Source organism: Papio anubis, chromosome 3, assembly GCF_008728515.1.
Source record: "Papio anubis isolate 15944 chromosome 3, Panubis1.0, whole genome shotgun sequence".
Taxonomy (NCBI): Eukaryota; Metazoa; Chordata; class Mammalia; order Primates; family Cercopithecidae; genus Papio; species Papio anubis.
Genome location: NC_044978.1, coordinates 93224832 through 93247439, shown reverse-complemented (window position 1 = coordinate 93247439; position 22608 = coordinate 93224832). Strand labels below are relative to the sequence as shown.

General features: G+C 37.4%; 1 protein-coding gene across 4 annotated transcripts in view; it reads left to right on the top strand.

Moving 5' to 3' along the window:
* LOC103884346 (cytochrome c oxidase subunit 7B2, mitochondrial) overlaps window positions 1-22045 on the top strand; it is a 178596-nt gene extending 156551 nt beyond the window's left edge. For all 4 annotated transcript variants that reach the window (XM_017958681.3, XM_017958680.3, XM_017958678.3 and 1 more), the window contains one exon: window positions 21626-22045. In XM_017958681.3, coding sequence (XP_017814170.1) covers window positions 21676-21921 — 246 coding nt within the window. In that variant the 5' untranslated portion in view covers window positions 21626-21675 and the 3' untranslated portion in view covers window positions 21922-22045. The remainder of the gene's footprint in view (window positions 1-21625) is intronic.
* Window positions 22046-22608: the final 563 nt, after the last annotated feature.

Genomic DNA, 22608 nt, shown 5'->3' with positions numbered 1-22608 from the left:
AACTAGAGAAGCAAGAGCAAACACATTCGAAAGCTAGCAGAAGGCAAGAAATAACTAAGATCAGAGCAGAACTGAAGGAGATAGAGACACAAAAAACCCTCCAAAAAATCAATGAATCCAGGAGTTGGTTTTTTGAAAAGATCAACAAAATTGACAGACCGCTAGCAAGACTAATAAAGAAGAAAAGAGAGAAGAATCAAATAGATGCAATAAAAAATGATAAAGGGGATATCACCACCGACCCCACAGAAATACAAACTACCATCAGAGAATACTATAAACACCTCTACGCAAATACTAGAAAATCTAGAAGAAATGGATAATTTCCTGGACACTTACACTCTTCCAAGACTAAACCAGGAAGAAGCTGAATCCCTGAATAGACCAATAGCAGGCTCTGAAATTGAGGCAATAATTAATAGCCTACCAACCAAAAAAAGTCCAGGACCACATGGATTCACAGCTGAATTCTACCAGAGGTACAAGGAGGAGCTGGTACCATTCCTTCTGAAGCTATTCCAATCAATAGAAAAAGAGGGAATCCTCCCTAACTCATTTTATGAGGCCAACATCATCCTGATACCAAAGCCTGGCAGAGACACAACAAAAAAAGAGAATTTTAGACCAATATCCTTGATGAACATCGATGCAAAAATCCTCAGTAAAATACTGGCAAACCGGATTCAGCAGCACATCAAAAAGTTTATCCACCATGATCAAGTGGGCTTCATCCCTGGGATGCAAGGCTGGTTCAACATTCGCAAATCAATAAACATAATCCAGCATATAAACAGAACCAAAGACAAGAACCACATGATTATCTCAATAGATGCAGAAAAGGCTTTTGACAAAATTCAACAGCCCTTCATGCTAAAAACGCTCAATAAATTCGGTATTGATGGAACGTACCTCAAAATAATGAGAGCTATTTATGACAAACCCACAGCCAATATCATACTGAATGGGCAAAAACTGGAAAAATTCCCTTTGAAAACTGGCACAAGACAGGGATGCCCTCTCTCACCACTCCTATTCAACATAGTGTTGGAAGTTCTGGCTAGGGCAATCAGGCAAGAGAAAGAAATCAAGGGTATTCAGTTAGGAAAAGAAGAAGTCAAATTGTCCCTGTTTGCAGATGACATGATTGTATATTTAGAAAACCCCATTGTCTCAGCCCAAAATCTCCTTAAGCTGATAAGCAACTTCAGCAAAGTCTCAGGATACAAAATTAATGTGCAAAAATCACAAGCATTCTTATACACCAGTAACAGACAAACACAGAGCCAAATCATGAATGAACTTCCATTCACAATTGCTTCAAAGAGAATAAAATACCTAGGAATGCAACTTACAAGGGATGTAAAGGACCTCTTCAAGGAGAACTACACACCACTGCTCAGTGAAATAAAAGAGGACATAAACAAATGGAAGAACATACCATGCTCATGGATAGGAAGAATCAATATCGTGAAAATGGCCATACTGCCCAAGGTAATTTATAGATTCAATGCCATCCCCATCAAGCTACCAATGAGTTTCTTCACAGAATTGGAAAACACTGCTTTAAAGTTCATATGGAACCAAAAAAGAGCCCGCATCTCCAAGACAATCCTAAGTCAAAGGAACAAAGGTGGAGGCATCACACTACCTGACTTCAAACTATACTACAAGGCTACAGTAACCAAAACAGCATGGTACTGGTACCAAAACAGAGATATAGATCAATGGAACAGAACAGAGTCCTCAGAAATAATACCACACATCTACAGCCATCTGATCTTTGACAAACCTGAGAGAAACAAGAAATGGGGAAAGTATTCCCTATGTAATAAATGGTGCTGGGAAAATTGGCTAGCCATAAGTAGAAAGCTGAAACTGGATCCTTTCCTTACTCCTTATACGAAAATTAATTCAAGATGGATTAGAGACTTAAATGTTAGACCTAATACCATAAAAACCCTAGAGGAAAACCTAGGTAGTACCATTCAGGACATAGGCATGGGCAAAGACTTCATGTCTAAAACACCAAAAGCAACGGCAGCAAAAGCCAAAATTGACAAATGGGATCTCTTTAAACTAAAGAGTTTCTGCACAGCAAAAGAAACTACCATCAGAGTGAACAAGCAACCTACAGAATGGGAGAAAATTTTTGCAATCTACTCATCTGACAAAGGGCTAATATCCAGAACCTACAAAGAACTCAAACAAATTTACAAGAAAAAAACAAACAACCCCATCAACAAGTGGGCAAAGATATGAACAGACATTTCTCAAAAGAGGACATTCATACAGCCAACAGACACATGAAAAAATGCTCATCATCACTGGCCATCAGAGAAATGCAAATCAAAACCACAATGAGATACCATCTCACACCAGTTAGAATGGCAATCATTAAAAAGTCAGGAAACAAGAGGTGCTGGAGAGGATGTGGAGAAATAGGAACACTTTTACACTGTTGGTGGGACTGTAAACTAGTTCAACCATTATGGAAAACAGTATGGCGATTCCTCAAGGATCTAGAACTAGATGTACCATATGACCCAGCCATCCCATTACTGGATATATACCCAAAGGATTATAAATCATGCTGCTATAAAGACACATGGACACGTATGTTCATTGCGGCACTATTCACAATAGCAACGACTTGGAATCAACCCAAATGTCCATCAGTGACAGACTGGATTAAGACAATGTGGCACATATACACCATGGAATACTATGCAGCCATCAAAAAGTATGAGTTTGTGTCCTTTGTAGGGACATAGATGCAGCTGGAAACCATCATTCTTAGCAAACTATCACAAGAACAGAAAACCAAACACATTTTCTCACTCATAGGTGGTAATTGAACAATGAGATCACTTGGACTCGGGAAGGGGGACATCACACACGAGGCCTATTATGTGGAGGGGGGAGGGGGGAGGGATTGCATTGGGAGTTATACCTGATGTAAATGACGAGTAGTTGGGTGCTGACGAGTTGATGGGTGCAGCACACCAACATGGCACAAGTATACATATGTAACAAACCTGCACGTTATGCACATGTACCCTAGAACTTAAAGTATAATAATAAAAATAAAATAAAATTTAAAAAAGCAATAATAGATGAGAACCTATGAGTGAGCCCTGAAGAACTCCCACTTCTAAGAATTTGTTAGAAGATGAGTTTGTAAAGAAGAAATAGCCATATAGACATGAAGAGTAATAAGGGAATATCATGGAAGCTAATGGAAGAAGAATTTCCAGAAAAGGGAAGCATCTTTGGTATTATTGCAGTGAAAAGTCAAGAAGAGTGATCTAAAATGTTCATTTGGTGGGATAGAGAGGCCGTTGACCTTTGGACTACCTACCGATATAGAATGATGGAATGGAAACTGCATGCAGTGAAAGAAGAGTGACTGGAAGTTCAGGAAGTGGCCAAGGTTTTTTGAATAGTTGTCTGAACCTAGATTCCTTTTCCTGTGGGCAGCGCCCTTTGCTCTTGCCCAGCACCATTATATAATCTCATACAGTGTGCAGTTCACATAGTATAAATTGCTGTTTTAGCATAAAGTATTTTTTGTTTTGAGACTGTTTTCTTCAGTTAAGTAAATGAATGTTTTATTTAGGTTACTTTCTTGATGGGTATATGCTTTATCAATATTTTTGGTCGTTGCCAGCATTTCAGCAGTAATAATTTGTAGGCTCCTAAGATAATTTGTGACAATTGTTGTAAGACCTACTTAAGGAAATGCCTTCATAAATCTAGCTTAAGTCTGGTCCTGGATGAAGCATGTGCTTATGAAGCATGGCCACTATTGAATTGACCAGTACTGGTTCCAAGATTTTTAAATTTATTCTTTCTGGTTCTTTAGTGTAAATCAGAAAGTTATAGGTGTTGATGCAACAGCATGAACTTTGAAATAAATATAAATGGCTCCACTTTAGATACTGTTAATTCTAAACACAGTTAGATTTTAACTATCTTGACTCTGATTATTTTGTGTCTATTCAGTATTATAAATTACATTTGTTTTTAAAGATGTCTGTGAGGCATGTCGGCTATTATTTCATAGTAACATTAAATACAAATTTTATGATGATTACAACATGATGTTCAATCAAGCTGAAAATGTGTTACATCTTTGGCAAAAAGCCAGAAGGAGCTTTATTCCAATATGATGCTTAAGTATAATATCAGTATTATATATGCTGTCATTAGGAATTTGGCATTAAAGGAGATTCTCTTGATTATATATGGTTGGACTTGAAGGTCACCTTTAAAGGAGAAGTGTTTGAAAACTACATTTTGTCATTGATAGGTAAAGAAAAGTCCCCTTATAAGTGGGAGCTAAGGCTGGGTACAGTGGCTCATGCCTGTAATCCCAGCAGTTTGGGAGGCCAAGGTGGGTAGATCATGAGGTCAGGAGTTCAAGACCAGCCTGACCAAAATAGCAAAACCCCGTCTCTACTAAAAATACAAAAATTAGCCAGGCATGGTGGCACACACCTGTAATCCCAGCTACTCAGGAGGCTGAGGCAGGAGAATTGCTTGAACACGAGAGGCAGAGGTTGCAGTGGGGCAGAGATTGCGCCATTGCACTCCAGCCTGGGCGACAGAGCAAAACTCTGTCTCAAAAAATAAAATAAAATAAAACAAAAAAGTGGGAGCTAAATGATGAGAATACATGGACACATAGAGGGGAACAACACACACTAGGGTCTTTTGAAGGGTGGAAGGTGGGAGAAAGGAGAGGATCAGGAAAAATAACTAATGGATACTAGGCTTGATACCTGGGTGATGAAATAATCTGTACAAAAAACCCCCATGACACGAGTTTACTTATATAACAAATGTTATATGGGTAAATTTACTCCAGGAGGCTTTTCCTGGTCTCTTTGTTTGGGAAAGATGTCTTGTATTTTTGTGACATAGCAGCCTAATCGTATTTTTTATTATTTTTTGCATATTGAAACCTTATCATTATCTGTTTGTCTCTTCTGCTGAGCATTCCTGAGAAGATAAATCATTCTTATCCATTTTTTGTGGTAATTCCCATGTTTAGTAGGCTGGTAGTCACATAATAGGAGCTCAGTTTAATCATGTTTAAGTAAACAAAATAAGTTTCAGTAACAAAATTTAGTGCTATTTAGGGTTTTCTAAGGGATCTTGTCATGCACTAAAAACTTTGGAAAGGGCAACATTTATTTGTGGAAACAAGTTGCATAAAAAGACTGCGTGTTCCCATCCTCACACATTTAGATTTCCCCTAGCCTTAGACTCATTCTCTGGGGCAGTGTATCACATTTATTTGAAACTTTAGATATAGAAACAAAATTATAGAGGAGAAAGAAGCTTTAGAAAATCTAGTCCACTGGTCTCTGTCACTTAATGAATAAACCTCTTCATTTCCACTGCACATTCAATGTATAATGGACATATTTCGTTTCTGTTCCATTCAATATCCATTCTGCCTACCTGTGATACAGCATACTCCACGTTCCACTCTTGGTCAATGCCCTGATTCTAGAGGAGGACAAAAGATTCAGGTCCCTTACCTGTTCTACACTTAGATGTTTGTGCCACTTTTATAATTACTTTTCATTAAAAAACACATATATGAGTTTGGCTCTCTGCCTCTTCCTCAATTAGAACATGAAGCCAGGAAAGGAGTATTGGATTCTGTGTATTTACTATTTGCCATTCACACTCTAATTTCTACCCACATTATTCTTCAACATGCATAAAGTCATGAATGGCCAGTGACCAAAAGATTATTAAAAATATTAAAGGGCCATATAAAGTGATCACTAGGTCTTTCAGATCTGTTGATTTTTATTTGATGAATATGATAAAATACATTATCTGTATAAGAAAGCCTACCATTCCATTATCAACAGTGCCTCTAAACTATACACATTGTATCTACTCTGTGAAAATTATGGCCTGTTTGCACAGAAATCTTACTTTTCCAATTAACAAATATTCAAATGATTAAATTATGTTAATTTACTTTACGGGTGCTCTTTTAAACTAAGAAATTTTAGACTCTGTTAGATTAATGAAATAGAGGTTGAAACCTTGTCACCTCTCTGAAACGAGAATGTAATTGGAAATCATAGGATTTCAAAACAAAAATCTGTATTCTGATTTTTTATTGCATGTTTTGAGATGGGTAACCTCTTTTAGGCTTGCTTTCTTTAAGATCCTTCCCTCGGCCGGGCGTGGTGGCTCAAGCCTGTAATCCCAGCACTTTGGGAGGCCGAGACGGGCGGATCACGAGGTCAGGAGATCGAGACCATCCTGGCTAACCCAGTGAAACCCTGTCTCTACTAAAAAATACAAAAAAAAAAAAAAAAAAAAAAAAAAACTAGCCGGGCGAGGTGGCGGGCGCCTGTAGTCCCAGCTACTCGGGAGGCTGAGGCAGGAGAATGGCGTAAACCCGGGAGGCGGAGCTTGCAGTGAGCTGAGATCTGGCCACTGCACTCCAGCCTGGGCGACAGAGCGAGACTCCGTCTCAAAAAAAAAAAAAAGATCCTTCCCTCAGGAACTTAAAAGAAGAACTAAAATGAAATATCAGTTCACTAAAATAAGCACCCTGCCCCAAGGTTTAGCAAAGTGCATCCTGTCTCACTGTTTCTGCTGAGGCGTCTACAAGAAGGAAAAAAAAAAAAAAAAAACAGTTTACCAAAGGTTTGCCCCTCTGGCCAGTTTTTCTCACTTACAAATAATGAATCCAAGGGGGAAAAAAGGAAAGGTAAAATAACTTTTAAAAAGTTTTTTTAACCAGTGTCTTGTTAAAAGTTTTTTTAAAGTCTCTAAAATGTTATGAAAGTAAAAAAAAGAAAATTATACTGAAAGCACTGGACTAGTAAAACAACTTGCAGTGATTAGTGTTCCTACTTCAATGCTGTAATATGTTCTTCTCATCAGATGAAATTTCTCTGCAAATGCACCTTAAGTTGTCTAGGTAATAGCAATAACAAGAGCCTGATTCATAAAAAGATTAATTAACAGGTATATTTTGAGCAGAATTTAGGAGGACTGAGATGGTCCAAGTTGGAAATAAATAATCCAGATTTTGCAGAAGCAAGGTGGAAAAGAGTACTTTGCAGTGTTAATATTCCAATCTAAATGGGTAGTTTTATCAAAATTAACTTCTGGACTGGACCCTTACTGGCCTGAGTTCTGGTTGGCAACTGCCAACAATTTTAATGGAAACAATTGGTAAATATGTCTTTAAAAATTAAAAGGCCGGGTGCGGTGGCTCAGGCCTGAAATCCCAGCACTTTGGGAGGCGGAGGCGGGTGGATCACGAGGTCAGGAGATCGAGACCACGGTGAAATCCCGTCTCTACTAAAAATACAAAAAAATTAGCCGGGCATGTTGGCGGGCGCCTGTAGTCCCAGCTACTCCGGAGACTAAGGAGAATGGCGTGAACCTGGGAGGCGGAGCTTGCAGTGAGCCGAGATCACGCCACTGCACTCCAGCCTGGGCGACATAGCAAGACTCCGTCTCAAAAAAAAAATAAAAATTAAAAAAAAAAATTAAAAGATCTGGCTGGGCGTGGTGGGTCACGCCTGTAATCCTAGCACTTTGGGAGGCCAAGGCAGGCGGATTGCCTGAGTTCAGGAGTTTGAAACCAGCCTGGGCAACACAGTGAAACCCTGTCTCTACTAAAAACACAACAAAATTAGCCAGGCATGGCAGTGTGCGCCTGTAGTCCAGCTGAGGCAAGAGAATTGCTTGAACCTGGGAGGTGGAGCGTGCAGTGAGCCAAGATTACACCACTGCACTCCAGCCTGGGTGACAGAGAGACTCTGTCTCCAAAAAGATAAAATAAAGTGTGTTTGATATCTAAAAGTTAAATAGGCCAATGTTTCCTGTATACTTTTACCTAAATATATCAGTGATAGAGTAAAGGCAGGAATGACTTTGACAAGTCCACTTCAAAATTTTAATGAAAGTTTCAAATTATGCAATGAGGGGTCATTGATTCACCTCTAATGGCCACTGTAGAATCATGAAATATTTTTATGAATGAGTCCATTTACTTCATAAAGATGGATGTGTTACCTTAACACCAAGGGTTTGGTCTAGGTTCTGCTGCTCACCACGCAGAAAGCCAATGACTGAGACAAGGATTATAGCAGAGGTCGGGTGCTATAGCCAAGGAGATGGGAGGGAGCTCAGTCTCAAATTTGTCTCTTCGACCAACTAAAATTAAGGGCTTATATAGCAGGGAAGAAATGTAACGATGCATAGGAAAATAGGAGTTCAGGAGGCCTAAGGAGGTAATCATGATGAATGAGGGGCCTGGTGTCCCATTGTCTGGATGCGGGGATCTGTTACTTTGATACTTTTTGAGAGGCCTGGGGGTCCTTTCCATAGGAAGGAACTCAGATGAAACAGATGTAACTTTCAAGCTTTAAAACAAGAAGCCTCAATTTTCTATGTTTATACAACAACAACAACAACAAAAACTGGGACTGTTGGGTCAATTTTAGATGTTGAAACCAGAGAAACATCGGCACAAATATTAAAACTGCCAAAGTTAGAATCATATAATGAAGGCTAGAGTTCATTGCTCTTATGAGTGCTGTTAAGACAAACTGGGATTACCACACATCCTGTACTCCTTGAATCATATGTTAAAAGTTCCCACAAGGAAATGATTTAGTTTATGAGATACCTCCTGGATCCATTAAGCCTTTGGAAATGAGTACAGTGATGTAGCAGTATTGAGAACACAGAGGCATCCTTTGGTTTTCCCCTAATTGTGTTCTGCAAAACACTAACCTGGAGATATGCTTCGGGGGGAAAAAAGCATGATATGTTTAGCTACATTTGGAATACACCACATGCCATCCCTCTCAAAGAATCACTGTTCAGCACAATAGAGTTTGGAAAAATACTTCAATACAGAAAATATGCCTTTGTTAACTGCATACTTCTCAAAACTTAGATAACATTGAAACCCCGTTCTCAAGTAACTTCTATTAATATAACATCAAAGAGAACTAGTGAAATAGGCATATTTTGGGAAATACTGACATAAGGTCCCTTTTCAATTGGAATCAGTGTCAAACTATTAAAGCTAAGAGACTATGTATTTCAGCCATTGGGATGGAATATAATTTTTTTAAGTTAATGAAATACATTCCTAATTTCCAGTTTATACATCAGTTTCTGAGAGTTCCATTAGCATGAGACAGATCCTCAGAGGTTTGTCCTTTTTAGATACCTGTGCAAAGTAATTGTGATCTTGCCTTGCAAAGCTGAAGATTGAATGCAGAAATGTGATCACACTAAGGGACTAGCACATTTTGGGACCTTAACTGGTAAACTGTACATATTTTAAAGGTACTGTAATGTAAAAATAACATAGACATCCACTTTGAGGAAATATGGTGAGCCTACTTGAAGTTTAATAATGAACAAAATAAGAATTGTTGCACAGTTGGGACACTGACGTGCAGTGTGACATGTAGAAAAGCCTTCAACCTGTATGTCACTGTTTTGTTATCTCTTACTCATAGCTATCGGAAAGGAAAAAGAGTGACTATAGTTGGAAGAACCTTATGATTAAAGAAAATATTATGGGTACTTAATGAGTGAACCACCTTAATGTGATCCGCTCCATAAAAGAAACTGCCTACATTAACACTGTGATTATTCTCAGACTGGACATTACTGAATACTTTCAACACTCCATATGAAATAGAAATGATCTGTTCATTTAGACTGTGACTGGGAAGAATGTGAGCGAGAGTGCATACCTCAATATCCCTTTACTCTTCAGGCAACATACGGCATTTGAGGACACCAGCTCACAGGTTCTTTGTCCACTCTCTTATTTTTCCTCCTGGCATAACAATTCATTGCTATCATCTGCCTTTCTGTTTGTTTAGGTAGCATCCATTTATGTAACTTTTTAGGCTTAATAAAGTGACATAAAACAGCCTTTAGCAAATGCTTGTACTATCCATCAATTCAGTGACTTAGGAGATGATGCCATTACATATAAAATAGGACCATTGTTCAGCATTTTTACCAGCGGCGTTGCTTCTTTCAGAATTCCCATATTTCCTGTTACCAAATGGCTGAAAACGTGAATACATTGTGAAGGGGGACACTTTGCACTGTGGACACTTAATCCCTACTTGAGCATCATCATCTGCTGACAAATACATAAATGAACTGAAGACACTGCAGGTTATGTGCATTTCCATTTCAGGAAGATTGCCTTTTTATTGTTTCTTATTTTGCATTGATACCATGAAGCTGTAAAAAGAAGAATGGAAATAAAAGCAAGTGGAAATGAAGGTATTTCAATTGAGTAGTGTCCAGGAGTCCTAGCTCCAAAAGTGTATCATTCATTTATACAGCAGAACACCTGTATTACTAATGCTTTTAATGTTTTTAAATGCTACCAAATGTTTCTCTTGACTAACTTATTCCCACAGGGTCCCTATAACTCTTTCAGGTCACTCAGGTACTGCTTTCTAAATTACCATGGTAGTAGATTCAATTACTACTGTACTCTTTCAGTGGCCTAAAAGAATAGATGGTTTTCCTAAAATGCTTCTTTTTATTTTTCCCCCAAGGAAAAGCCCAGGATGTTAGAGCTGGATAGTACCTTAGAGATTATCTGATTCAATGTTCCATAAATATTTCTGATGATAAAACCCTCCTGAGAATTTGTTTTAAAAATATAGATTCTCAGGCTGCTCCCCTCAGGCTACTCCGTTACAATACATTTGAAATTGAACCTAGGAATCTACATTTTGTAATAAAGATTCCAGATGACTTTTAGGATCAGATAAGTTTGGAAAAACTAAATTCGTTCAACATTTTTATTTTATAGGGGGTAAGCAGATGTCCAGGTAGCTTAAGTGATTCACCTGAATTGTATCATACAACATTTTAAATATTGGGATTAGTTCTGGAAAAATGTTGATGGGCAACCTTTTTGCATCCCATGGTGGGGACTAAGATAATGTATTTTCTTAAATTTTAAGTTGCCTTTTCTATTGTATATTGTAAGTTGCATTCTATTGTATAGAATAATGTCATTCATGGTGGAGAAGTGATAGGAGAGGATACACCTTGCTGTATATACAGCAGTGGTTCTGAACTGGGAATGACTTTGCACCCCAGGTAACATTTAGCAAGGTCTGGAGACATTTATGATTTCAAAACTGGAGGATACTACTGCTGTTATTTAGTAAGTGGAGGTAGGGATTCTACTAAACATCTTAAAATGCATGGGATTACTTTTCCCCTCTCCAACAATGAATTATTCAGACCAAAATGTCAGTTGCATACACATTGGGAAACCCTGATATACCCCTAAATCCCTTCTTGAGCTTCATCTTTCTCCGAACTATTTTAATAGTATTATCTGGGCAATTGGAGAAATAGGACTCTGTTTTGTTTTCTTCTTGAGATTACATAGAAAGCCTATATCGAAGCTAAGTGGGTCATTTGTTGGTCCATGTTGGGCTATACTTAGACTGGATACAGTTATTATTTTGTTTTTGGATCATACAGCAAATCTTTTCAAGATGCCTCCCCCTTCTACTCAGGCATCTAAACCTGCCTTTCTGTGGCACAACGTCAATTATGTATGCTTTGACCTTTCAGTATTCCGTGCCTAGATCACCCAAACTCTGATTCCCAAGGTCAGCAACAAGCTACAGTGTCAATATCTGCTGATTTTGAACAGAAATCAGGACAGAGGTTTTGGGTGAAATCAACCCAGAGGTTAAGAGAATGGAATACTCAGTTTAGTTTAGAGTAACTTACTTAACTAAATTGATCTGATATTTATTTTATTTATATTTCTCAATTCTATCTTCTTTCTATTTCAGGTATCAGTACTTAATTTAGATCCTTATTTTCTTTTTCATGAAGCATTACCATCAATGGTTAACTAACATCTTAAATTTTTGCCATTTTTGTCATCTCTCCATCCATTTTACACCTAACAATTATGCTTGTAAATGTGTTTTCTGATTATACCAAATCAGTAGTTTCTCCTCACCTATAGGACTGTTTCTCAAACTTGAGTTATGTTTGGAATCTTCTTAAAGGAAAAACATTATTTCATCACTTATACCAGCTTAAATTATTTTATTATAAAATCACTTACATATGGGTAAACTTGAAACTGAATTAATCTTCATTATGTTGGGAGCTTAATACCACGATAAAAGGAAAGCATGTTTTCAAATAAAAAATGAAACCAACTGTATAACAAATAAAGTTCAAATTTGTTATATTAACTTAGTATAACAGTTAACATTGTCCTGAAACTCTAACACTGTAGTGATCATAGTTCTTTTATTTTCACATGTCTGTGGTTAGTAAGCATTGGTATGACTCAATTCTTCTAATTCTTTATTTTGTCCCTTGCATGAGAACACTTTAACGTAATGGCTGCATCTATTCTTTTTGCATTAACCCGGGGCAAATAATTGCTATATACCATTGCAGCTAAAGTGCAGAACAAAGATAAACAGAGGCACTAGAAATTGATAAGCTACATCATCCAGGTCTCATACTATTTTTATATTATCATGAAAATAATACATTAAAAATGAATTTCAATTTAATTTAATTTATTAACTCATTTTTAACTCACAGCAAAGGTTGTGAGTATGACAACTATTTTTTAAATAGTGGGAAACACTGACCTGTAGGATTGAGTCAAATGCCATAGCAAGGCATATAAAGTCCCCAGTGTGCCCTTCTTTTCTGATGTCTCCAGGCTCATTTGTTGGGCATTTGTTGCTTCAACGCTTATTACGTAGTGTTACTGAGCTCACCAGATTGCCTTGTCTCCATATTAATTCCAGCCTATGTGCTTATGCTTTCTTCTCCATCTGTGTATTCCATCCCCCCGCCACCAATTTTTGTTTCTGTCTATTTCAAAATAATATTGCAAGCTCTAGCTTAGGTATCATGTATTCTAAAACCATTCCTAGCATCCCAGGATAAAATGCCCCCTCTGTGGACTAAATACACCCTGTGCTAATTTCTAGCCTACTTCTTTCTGTAGAGCAATAATTATTTATTCCTCCACTATACCGTAAGCTTCTTGAGAGTAGACATTGTACTGATGACATCTACCCCAGGCTCTAACGTACAGTAATTAGTAGGTAAATAAATAGCAAAGCGCTGTGAACCATTTCCAATTAAAGAGCCATCTCTGGTAACCAGCTTGGTTTTGTTTTGGTGTGGTTTGGTTCATCATTTTTCAATACTCAGAGTTGAATACACTTTAAGAAAACATGGTATGGTTAAAGAATTTGTTGGATTTAGAATCAGAGGATTTACATTCACATCCTTTCCTGTGATTTGTTCTTAGGTATAAAATGGGGTTAAACAGTCATCCTTCCACACCATATTTTCAGATGTGCAAAATCTTGGAACAATGTCTAACACACAGGCATATACTTAATAAATGTTAGTTTCCTTACTACATTACTGTTTTACTTCTTTTGATAGCCTTCAGTGATTTGAAATTATTATTGTTACCAGTGAAGCTTCAGATTTATATAATTCCTTATTATAGTTAGACTGAGATCAAGTATTAGTTATTTTTTTCTGAAAGAACTTTAAGATGACTGCATGTAATAGATGACACAATCAGTCTTTCAACTTCAATGAATACTTCACTCCCTTTAACTATTTATATTTATTCAGAACATATTTCTTTTATTGCCATGGGCATGAGAGAACTTTTACTTTGTTTTCACTACCTAGAGAAATCTGTCTTCCTCCATGTTTTTTAGGTTATTTTCATCAGAAAGATCTACTTTGAGAAACATTTCCTTTACCTACTATATTATTGAATTTCTTTTTTATGCTTTCATACGGATATTAGAACCTGTAGCTTTAGTTCTTTAGATAATGGGAGTTGGACTCACTGATAACAAAAAAATTATTGTAGAGGTATGTAATATGAGTTTAAACAATATGGAAAATTCCTTGAATTTTATTAGCTTTTACATGTATTTTATAAATAAAGATAAAGATAAGTTAGATCTGAAGGCAGTTGAGACGGATGTAACTGATGCCGACAAGGAAAAGAAAAAGAGCAAAGAGACTGCAGTTTGTTTATTATAGAATGAAATGCCAACTGCAAACTATGGAAGGAGTTCCTAAAAGAAAATTCTTAGTAATAGACACTTACTGTTTCAATACAATTCAGGCTAGATGGAAAAGAAAAGCTTTATAGATATGGGAATAGCCAAAGGATGAACTAAGCTTCCAAGAAATGCGATCAATGTCATTAGAGACAAAGGATCTGAATTTAAATGTAACATCATGAGTGGAGGAAAAATGAAATCAATTTGTCATAAAGCAGCATGAGCCGACCCACTAGAGATCCCTGTTATCACAAATTATTCTCTGGTTATGTGTCTTCCTAAAGCATGAAAGCAATGTGTGGCACAGGTCCTTTTGTACTGGATTAAGGCTGCACCTGTCATACCCTGACTGATGTCACCTTCTGCCTATTCTCTGAATTCAATTCAAATTAAAACCTTGGTGTCTTTGGGTGGAAAGATTCATGACTAACAGGAAACATCTTTGAATATCTGGAACCTCAGAAGAAATTAATTTGGCTCTGGTTTGCCCTATTTGTCACAATCATGATGAGTGCCACTTACCATATGGTAGGAAATAAAAGAGAACCATGGGGTCTTGTTTTCAAAGTTGGAATAAAGTCTTAAAATCTCAGTGAATAGTTACAAGTTTACAAGTACTGACCTCAGGGCCTTTTATCTCTGTGTTGCCTACATTTGGGCCACATTTAACATATGTGATTGCTGAAGACAGAGTGTTGTTTGACAACTTGCACACAGGAAGAGAAATTTAAAGAATTATTTTATGTTTCTACTTCCAGATTTCTTGTAACTATCTAAGAAATAAAATAATTTTGGCTATTATGAAATACACATCTAATTTCATTGTATTTTGACTTGTTCTTAGTATTCATTTTAGCTTCCTTTGAGGATACCAATATTCACTTATATTTCGGATTGGTTTTAAAAAGATCTTTTTATGCTTTTGTGTCAGCTACTTTATATGCAGTTATCTCCCTTGTTCTTAGATAACTTGCAGTTTATCAAAGGAGAATAAAAACATAATTTCTTAAGAGAATGACAAGGCAAGCCACAGGCTTGAAGAAAGTGTTTACAAAATCCATATCTAATTGAGGACTGTTATCCAGAATACACAAAGAACTCTTAAAATTCAACAATAAGAAAATGAATAGACTGATTTTTTAAAATAAGCGGAAGGCCTGAAATAGACACTTCCCGAAGGGGAGATAAAGATGGCAAACAAGCAAATAAAAAGATGCTGGACATTGTATGTCATCAGGGAACTGCAAATTGAACACCTATTTACTGATTAGAATGGCCCAAATCCAGAATACTAACAACATCAAATGCTGCCCAGGATGTGGAACAACAGAAACTCTCATTCACTGCTGGTGGGAACTCAAAATGGTACAGCCACTTTGGAAGGCAGTTAGATAGTTTCTTACAAAACTAAACAAATTATTACCATGTGATTCAGGAATCATGCTCCTTGATATTTACCTAAATTGGTTAAAAATATATTCAGACAAAACCCTACCTACAGATGTTTATAGCAGCAGCAGTTGTATTCATGCTGGTTGAATCTTAGAAGCAATCAAGATGTCCTTCAGTAAAATAATAGATAAATAAATGGTGGTACATCCAGACAGTGGAATATTAATTAGCACTAAAAAGAAATGCACTGTCAAGCCACAAAAAGGTATGAATGAACTTTAAATATATATTTTAAAGTGAAAGAAGCCAGTCTGAGCAGGTATACTGTATGATTACAATGATTTGACATTCTGAAAAAGGCAAAACTGTGGAGACAGTAAAAAGATCAGTGGTTGCCAGGGGTAAGTCAAAACAGAGAGATGAATAGGTGAAACTGAACCATTACCCTGTAGAATGTTATTTTTGATAAACATAGAAATTGACCCTTCTGGTGTTAAGAAGCTTGAAGCTTATATTTGTTTTATCTGAGTTCCTTCCTCAGGAAATGACCTTTAGGCCTCTCACAAAAAGTATCAAAGAACTGAAATCAGATCACCACACCAGATGCCGGTGTGGCATCATTCACCATGATTGCTTCCTTGCTCCTCCCAAAATGCCTGTTTTCTTAACACATTTTTGCATTTCTTGCCTGATATATAAAGCCCTGGTTTAGGTCAGTCAGGGAGATGGATTTGAGACTGAGCTCCCATCTCCTCAGCTGCAGCACCTGATTAAACCCTTCTTCCTTGGCAGTACTTGGCATTTCAGTGATTAGCTTTCTGTGTGGTGAGCAGCACGACCTAGACCGAATCTTTGGTGTTTTGATAACATAAGCAGAGCACAGAGGGCTTTTTAGGGCACTAAAACTATTCTGTATGATACTAAAATGATGGATACATGTCATTATACTTTTGTTAAAACCTATAGAAAGTACAATATCAGGAGTGAACCTTAATGTAAACTATAGACTTTGGGTAATAATAAAATGTCAATGTAGGTTTATTGATTTTAACAAATGTACAACTCTGGTGGAAGATGTTGATAGCTAGGGAGGCTGTGGGTGTATATAGTCAGGGTACATGGGAACTCTCAATGTCCTGTGCTCATTTTCACTGTGAACCAAAATTGCTTCCCCAAGACACATGTGTTTAAAAAGATAATGCCTCAATGTTAAGTGTTATGGAAAAAAAAGGTTGTATATTTTGCTGTGCAGAAGCTCTTTAGTTTAATTAGAAACCATTTGTCAATTTTGGCTTTTGTGGCCGTTGCTTTTGGTGTTTTAGACATGAAGTCTTTGCCCATGCCTATGTCCTGAATGGTACTACCTAGGTTTTCTTCTAGGGTTTTTATGGTATTAGGTCTAACATTTAAGTCTCTAATCCATCTTGAATTAATTTTCGTATAAGGAGTAAGGAAAGGATCCAGTTTCAGCTTTCTACTTATGGCTAGCCAATTTTCCCAGCACCATTTATTAAATAGGGAATCCTTTCCCCATTTCTTGTTTCTCTCAGGTTTGTCAAAGATCAGATGGCTGTAGATGTGTGGTATTATTTCTGAGGACTCTGTTCTGTTCCATTGATCTATATCTCTGTTTTGGTACCAGTACCATGCTGTTTTGGTTACTGTAGCCTTGTAGTATAGTTTGAAGTCAGGTAGCGTGATGCCTCCAGCTTTGTTCTTTTGACTTAGGATTGTCTTGGAGATACGGGCTCTTTTTTGGTTCCATATGAACTTTAAAGCAGTTTTTTCCTATTCTGTGAAGAAACTCATTGGTAGCTTGATGGGGATGGCATTGAATCTATAAATAACCTTGGGCAGTATGGCCATTTTCATGATATTGATTCTTCCTATCCACGAGCATGGTATGTTCTTCCATTTGTTTATGTCCTCTTTTATTTCACTGAGCAGTGGTTTGTAGTTCTCCTTGAAGGGATCCTTTACATCCCTTGTAAGTTGGATTCCTAGGTATTTTATTCTCTTTGAAGCAATTGTGAATGGAAGTTCATTCATGATTTGGCTCTGTGTTTGTCTGTTACTGGTGTATAAGAATGCTTATGATTTTTGCACATTAATTTTGAATCCTGAGACTTTGCTGAAGTTGCTTATCAGCTTAAGGAGATTTTGGGCTGAGACAATGGGGTTTTCTAAATCTACAATCATGTCATCTATAAAGAGGGACAATTTGATGACTTCTTTTCCTAACTGAATACCCTTGATTTCTTTCTCTTGCCTGATTGCCCTAGCCAGAACTTCCAACACTATGTTGAATAGGAGTGGTGAGAGAGGGCATCCTTGTCTTGTGCCAGTTTTCAAAGGGAATTTTTCCAGTTTTTGCCCATTCAGTATGATATTGGCTGTGGGTTTGTCATAAATAGCTCTTATTATTTTGAGGTACGTTCCATCCATACCGAATTTATTGAGCGTTTTTAGCATGAAGGGCTGTTGAATTTTGTCAAAGGCCTTTTCTGCATCTATTGAGATAATCATGTGGTTCTTGTCTTTGGTTCTGTTTATATGCTGGATTACGTTTATTGATTTGTGAATGTTGAACCAGCCTTGCATCCCAGGGTTGAAGCCCACTTGATCATGGTGGATAAACTTTTTGATGTGCTGCTGAATCCGGTTTGCCAGTATTTTACTGAGGATTTTGCATCGATGTTCATCAGGGATATTGGTCTAAAATTCTCTTTATTTGTTGTGTCTCTGCCAGGCTTTGGTATCAGGATGATGTTGGCCTCATAAAATGAGTTAGGGAGGATTCCCTCTTTTTCTATTGATTGGAATAGTTTCAGAAGGAATGGTACCAGCTCCTCCTTGTACCTCTGGTAGAATTCAGCTGTGAATCCATCTGGTCCTGGACTTTTTTTGGTTGGTAGGTTATTAATTATTGCCTCAATTTCAGAGCCTGCTGTTTGTCTATTCAGGGATTCAGCTTCTTCCTGGTTTAGTCTTGGAAGAGTGTAAGTGTCCAGGAAATTATCCATTTCTTCTAGATTTTCTAGTTTATTTGCGTAGAGGTGTTTATAGTATTCTCTGATGGTAGTTTGTATTTCTGTGGGGTCGGTGGTGATATCCCCTTTATCATTTTTTATTGCATCTATTTGATTCTTCTCTCTTTTCTTCTTTATTAGTCTTGCTAGCGGTCTGTCAATTTTGTTGATCTTTTCAAAAAACCAACTCCTGGATTCATTGATTTTTTGGAGGGTTTTTTGTGTCTCTATCTCCTTCAGTTCTGCTCTGATCTTAGTTATTTCTTGCCTTCTGCTAGCTTTCGAATGTGTTTGCTCTTGCTTCTCTAGTTCTTTTAATTGTGATGTTAGAGTGTCAATTTTAGATCTTTCCAGCTTTCTCTTGTGGGCATTTAGTGCTATAAATTTCCCTCTACACACTGCTTTAAATGTGTCCCAGAGATTCTTGTATGTTGTATCTTTGTTCTCATTGGTTTCAAAGAACATCTTTATTTCTGCCTTCATTTTGTTATGTACCCAGTAGTCATTCAGGAGCAGGTTATTCAGTTTCCATGTAGTTGAGCGGTTTTGATTGAGTTTCTTAGTCCTGAGTTCTAGTTTGATTGCCCTGTGGTCTGAGAGACAGTTTGTTATAATTTCTGTTCTTGTACATTTGCTGAGGAGTGCTTTACTTCCAATTATGTGGTCAATTTTGGAATAAGTGCTATGTGGTGCTGAGAAGAATGTATATTCTGTTGATTTGGGGTGGAGAGTTCTATAGATGTCTATTAGGTCTGCTTGCTGCAGAGATGAGTTCAATTCCTGGATATCCTTGTTAACTTTCTGTCTTGTTGATCTGTCTAATGTTGACAGTGGAGTGTTGAAGTCTCCCATTATTATTGTATGGGAGTCTAAGTGTCTTTGTAAGTCTCTAAGGACTTGCTTTATGAATCTGGGTGCTCCTGTATTGGGTGCATATATATTTAGGATAGTTAGCTCTTCCTGTTGAATTGATCCCTTTACCATTATGTAATGGCCTTCTTTGTCTCTTTTAATCTTTGATGGTTTAAAGTCTGTTTTATCAGAGACTAGGATTGCAACCCCTGCTTTTTTATGTTCTCCATTTGCTTGGTAAATCTTCCTCCATCCCTTTATTTTGAGCCTATGTATGTCTCTGCATGTGAGATGGGTCTCCTGAATACAGCAGACTGATGGGTCTTGACTCTTTATCCAGTTTGCCAGTCTGTGTCTTTTAATTGGAGCATTTAGTCCATTTACATTTAAGGTTAATATTGTTATGTGAGAACTTGATCCTGCCATTATGATATTAACTGGTTATTTTGCTTGTTAGTTAATGCAATTTCTTCCTAGCCTCGATGGTCTTTACATTTTGGCATGTTTTTGCAGTGGTTGGTACCAGTTGTTCCTTTCCATGTTGAGTGCTTCCTTCAGGGTCTCTTGTAAGGCAGGCCTGGTGGTGACAAAGAGCTTCTGCACAGCAAAAGAAACTACCATCAGAGTGAACAGGCAACCTACAGAATGGGAGAAAATTTTTGCAATCTACTCATCTGACAAAGGGCTAATATCCAGAACCTACAAAGAACTCAAACAAAGTTATAAGAAAAAAACAAACAACCCCATCAACAAGTGGGCAAAGCATATGAACAGACATTTCTCAAAAGAAGACATTCATACAGCCAACAGACACATGAAAAAATGCTCATCATCACTGGCCATCAGAGAAATGCAAATCAAAACCACAATGAGATACCATCTCACAACAGTTAGAATGGCAATCATCAAATAGTCAGGAAACAACAAGTGCTGGAGAGGATGTGGAGAAATAGGAACACCTTTACACTGTTGGTGGGATTGTCACCTAGTTCAACCATTATGGAAAACAGTATGGCGATTCCTCAAGGACCTAGAACTAGATGTACCATATGACCCAGCCATCCCATTACTGGATATATACCCAAAGGATTATAAATCATGCTGCTCTAAAGACACATGTACACGTATGTTTATTGCGGCACTATTCACAATAGCAAAGACTTGGAATCAACCCAAATGTCCATCAGTGACAGACTGGATTAAGAAAATGTGGCACATATACACCATGGAATACTATGCAGCCATAAAGAGGGATAAGTTTGTGTCCTTTGTAGGGACATGGATGCAGCTGGAAACCATCATTCTTAGCAAACTATCACAAGAACAGAAAACCAAACACCGCATGTTCTCACTCATAGGTGGGAACTGAACAATGAGATCACGTGTACTCGGGAAGGGGAACATCACACACCGGGGCCTATCATGGGGAGGGGGGAGGGGGGAGGGATTGCATTGGGAGTTATACCTGATGTGAATGACGAGTTGATGGGTGCTGACGAGTTGATGGGTGCAGCACACCAACATGGTACAAGTATACATATGTAACAAACCTGCATGTTATGCACATGTACCGTAGAACTTAAAGTATAATAATAAATTTAAAAAAAAAAAAAGAAAAAAAGGTTGTAAAATATGCGATAACCCAGAGACAAAAGGGCGTTTTCAACTTGGCGAGATTTGGAAAAGGCTTCACAGAAGTGGTAACTCTTAGAGTGGAATTTCAAAGGCAAGCAGAATTTTGGGTGTAGAAAGGGGAAGGCAAGTATTATAGATAAAGAAGGAGAAGGAAAGAGGTTAAGCAGGAGGGGGATAATGAGGAGGAGGAGAGTGAGTAGGCATGGCATGTTCTGTGAATTTCTGGCTATTGTAGCCATGTTAATAAGTTTGCAGTCTGTCTGTAGAGTCAACGCATTGAATATTTGTGAGTAGAAAAGTTAACATTTATTACATGCTTACCTTGTTGTTGTTTTGTTTTGGATTATCACACGTAATATTGAGGCAAAAAGAGGTTAAATAATTGCCCCAAGTTCATATAGCTAATCCGTGGCAAAGCTGGGATTCAAATTCAGATATCGTGATATCAAAACTCATATTCCTGAACACCACTCCAAGGGGTGATGTAGCCAAACATTCATAGCGGAAGGAATTGAATGAAGATTAGATATCAATGCATTTTTTTTCTCTCTCTCTCTCCCTCTCTCTTTCTAGGCCTCTTTGCAACAAAATAGACCAGTAGCTGCAGTCAACTGCAATCCTTCATGATGTTTCCCTTGGCCAGAAATGCACTAAGCAGTCTCAAGATTCGAAGCATTCTGCAAAGTATGGCAAGACAGAGCCATGTAAAACACTCACCAGATTTTCATGATAAATATGGTAATGCTGTGCTAGCCAGTGGAACCGCTTTCTGTGTTGCGGCATGGGTTTTTACAGCCACTCAGATTGGAATAGAATGGAACCTATCCCCTGTTGGCAGAGTTACCCCAAAAGAGTGGAAACATCAGTAACCATCACAGGTGCTGTAATGACAGAATTGTTTAAAAAACCAGCTTGTCATGTAAGCACTCTACTGCTTATTAAAATATAGCACAATTGAAAAAATAAAATATGTTTTAAATCTTTAAAAAGTCATTGCAAATGGTCATTTTATTGCCTGGAAGCCATACAATAGTAGTGGGTATAGATTACAGGGGATTATGAATAGCAAATATTTGAATGTAGGATTAATAAAACATGTATTCCTCTGGTTTAGTGACTTACACCAGGTATCTTTCAGTGAATATACACACATATGTAATTTATAAATTAATTTATTTGGCTGGAAAATCCGTTGAATCTTCCTTGAAACTCTACAGATGTTTCTTGACTTGGGGTTACATCCCAGTAAACCCACTGCAAATTGAAAATGTTGTAAGTTGAAAGTACAGTTAATACCCTACATCCCCATTGTAAAGTCAAAAAGTTGATCCATTGTATGTCCAGATGCTCCTCAATTTATGTTACATCTACATAGATAAACCCCTCAAAGTCAAAAAATCATAGGCTGAACTATCCTAAGTAGGGGACTATCTATGTTCAGAAACTGACCATTTTTCACGTCCTTCATCATTCCCACCCTGGTCTGAACTATTATATTCACTGAGATTATTATAAAAACTTTCTAACCAGCCTTCTTGTCTCTGTAGTTTCTGTCC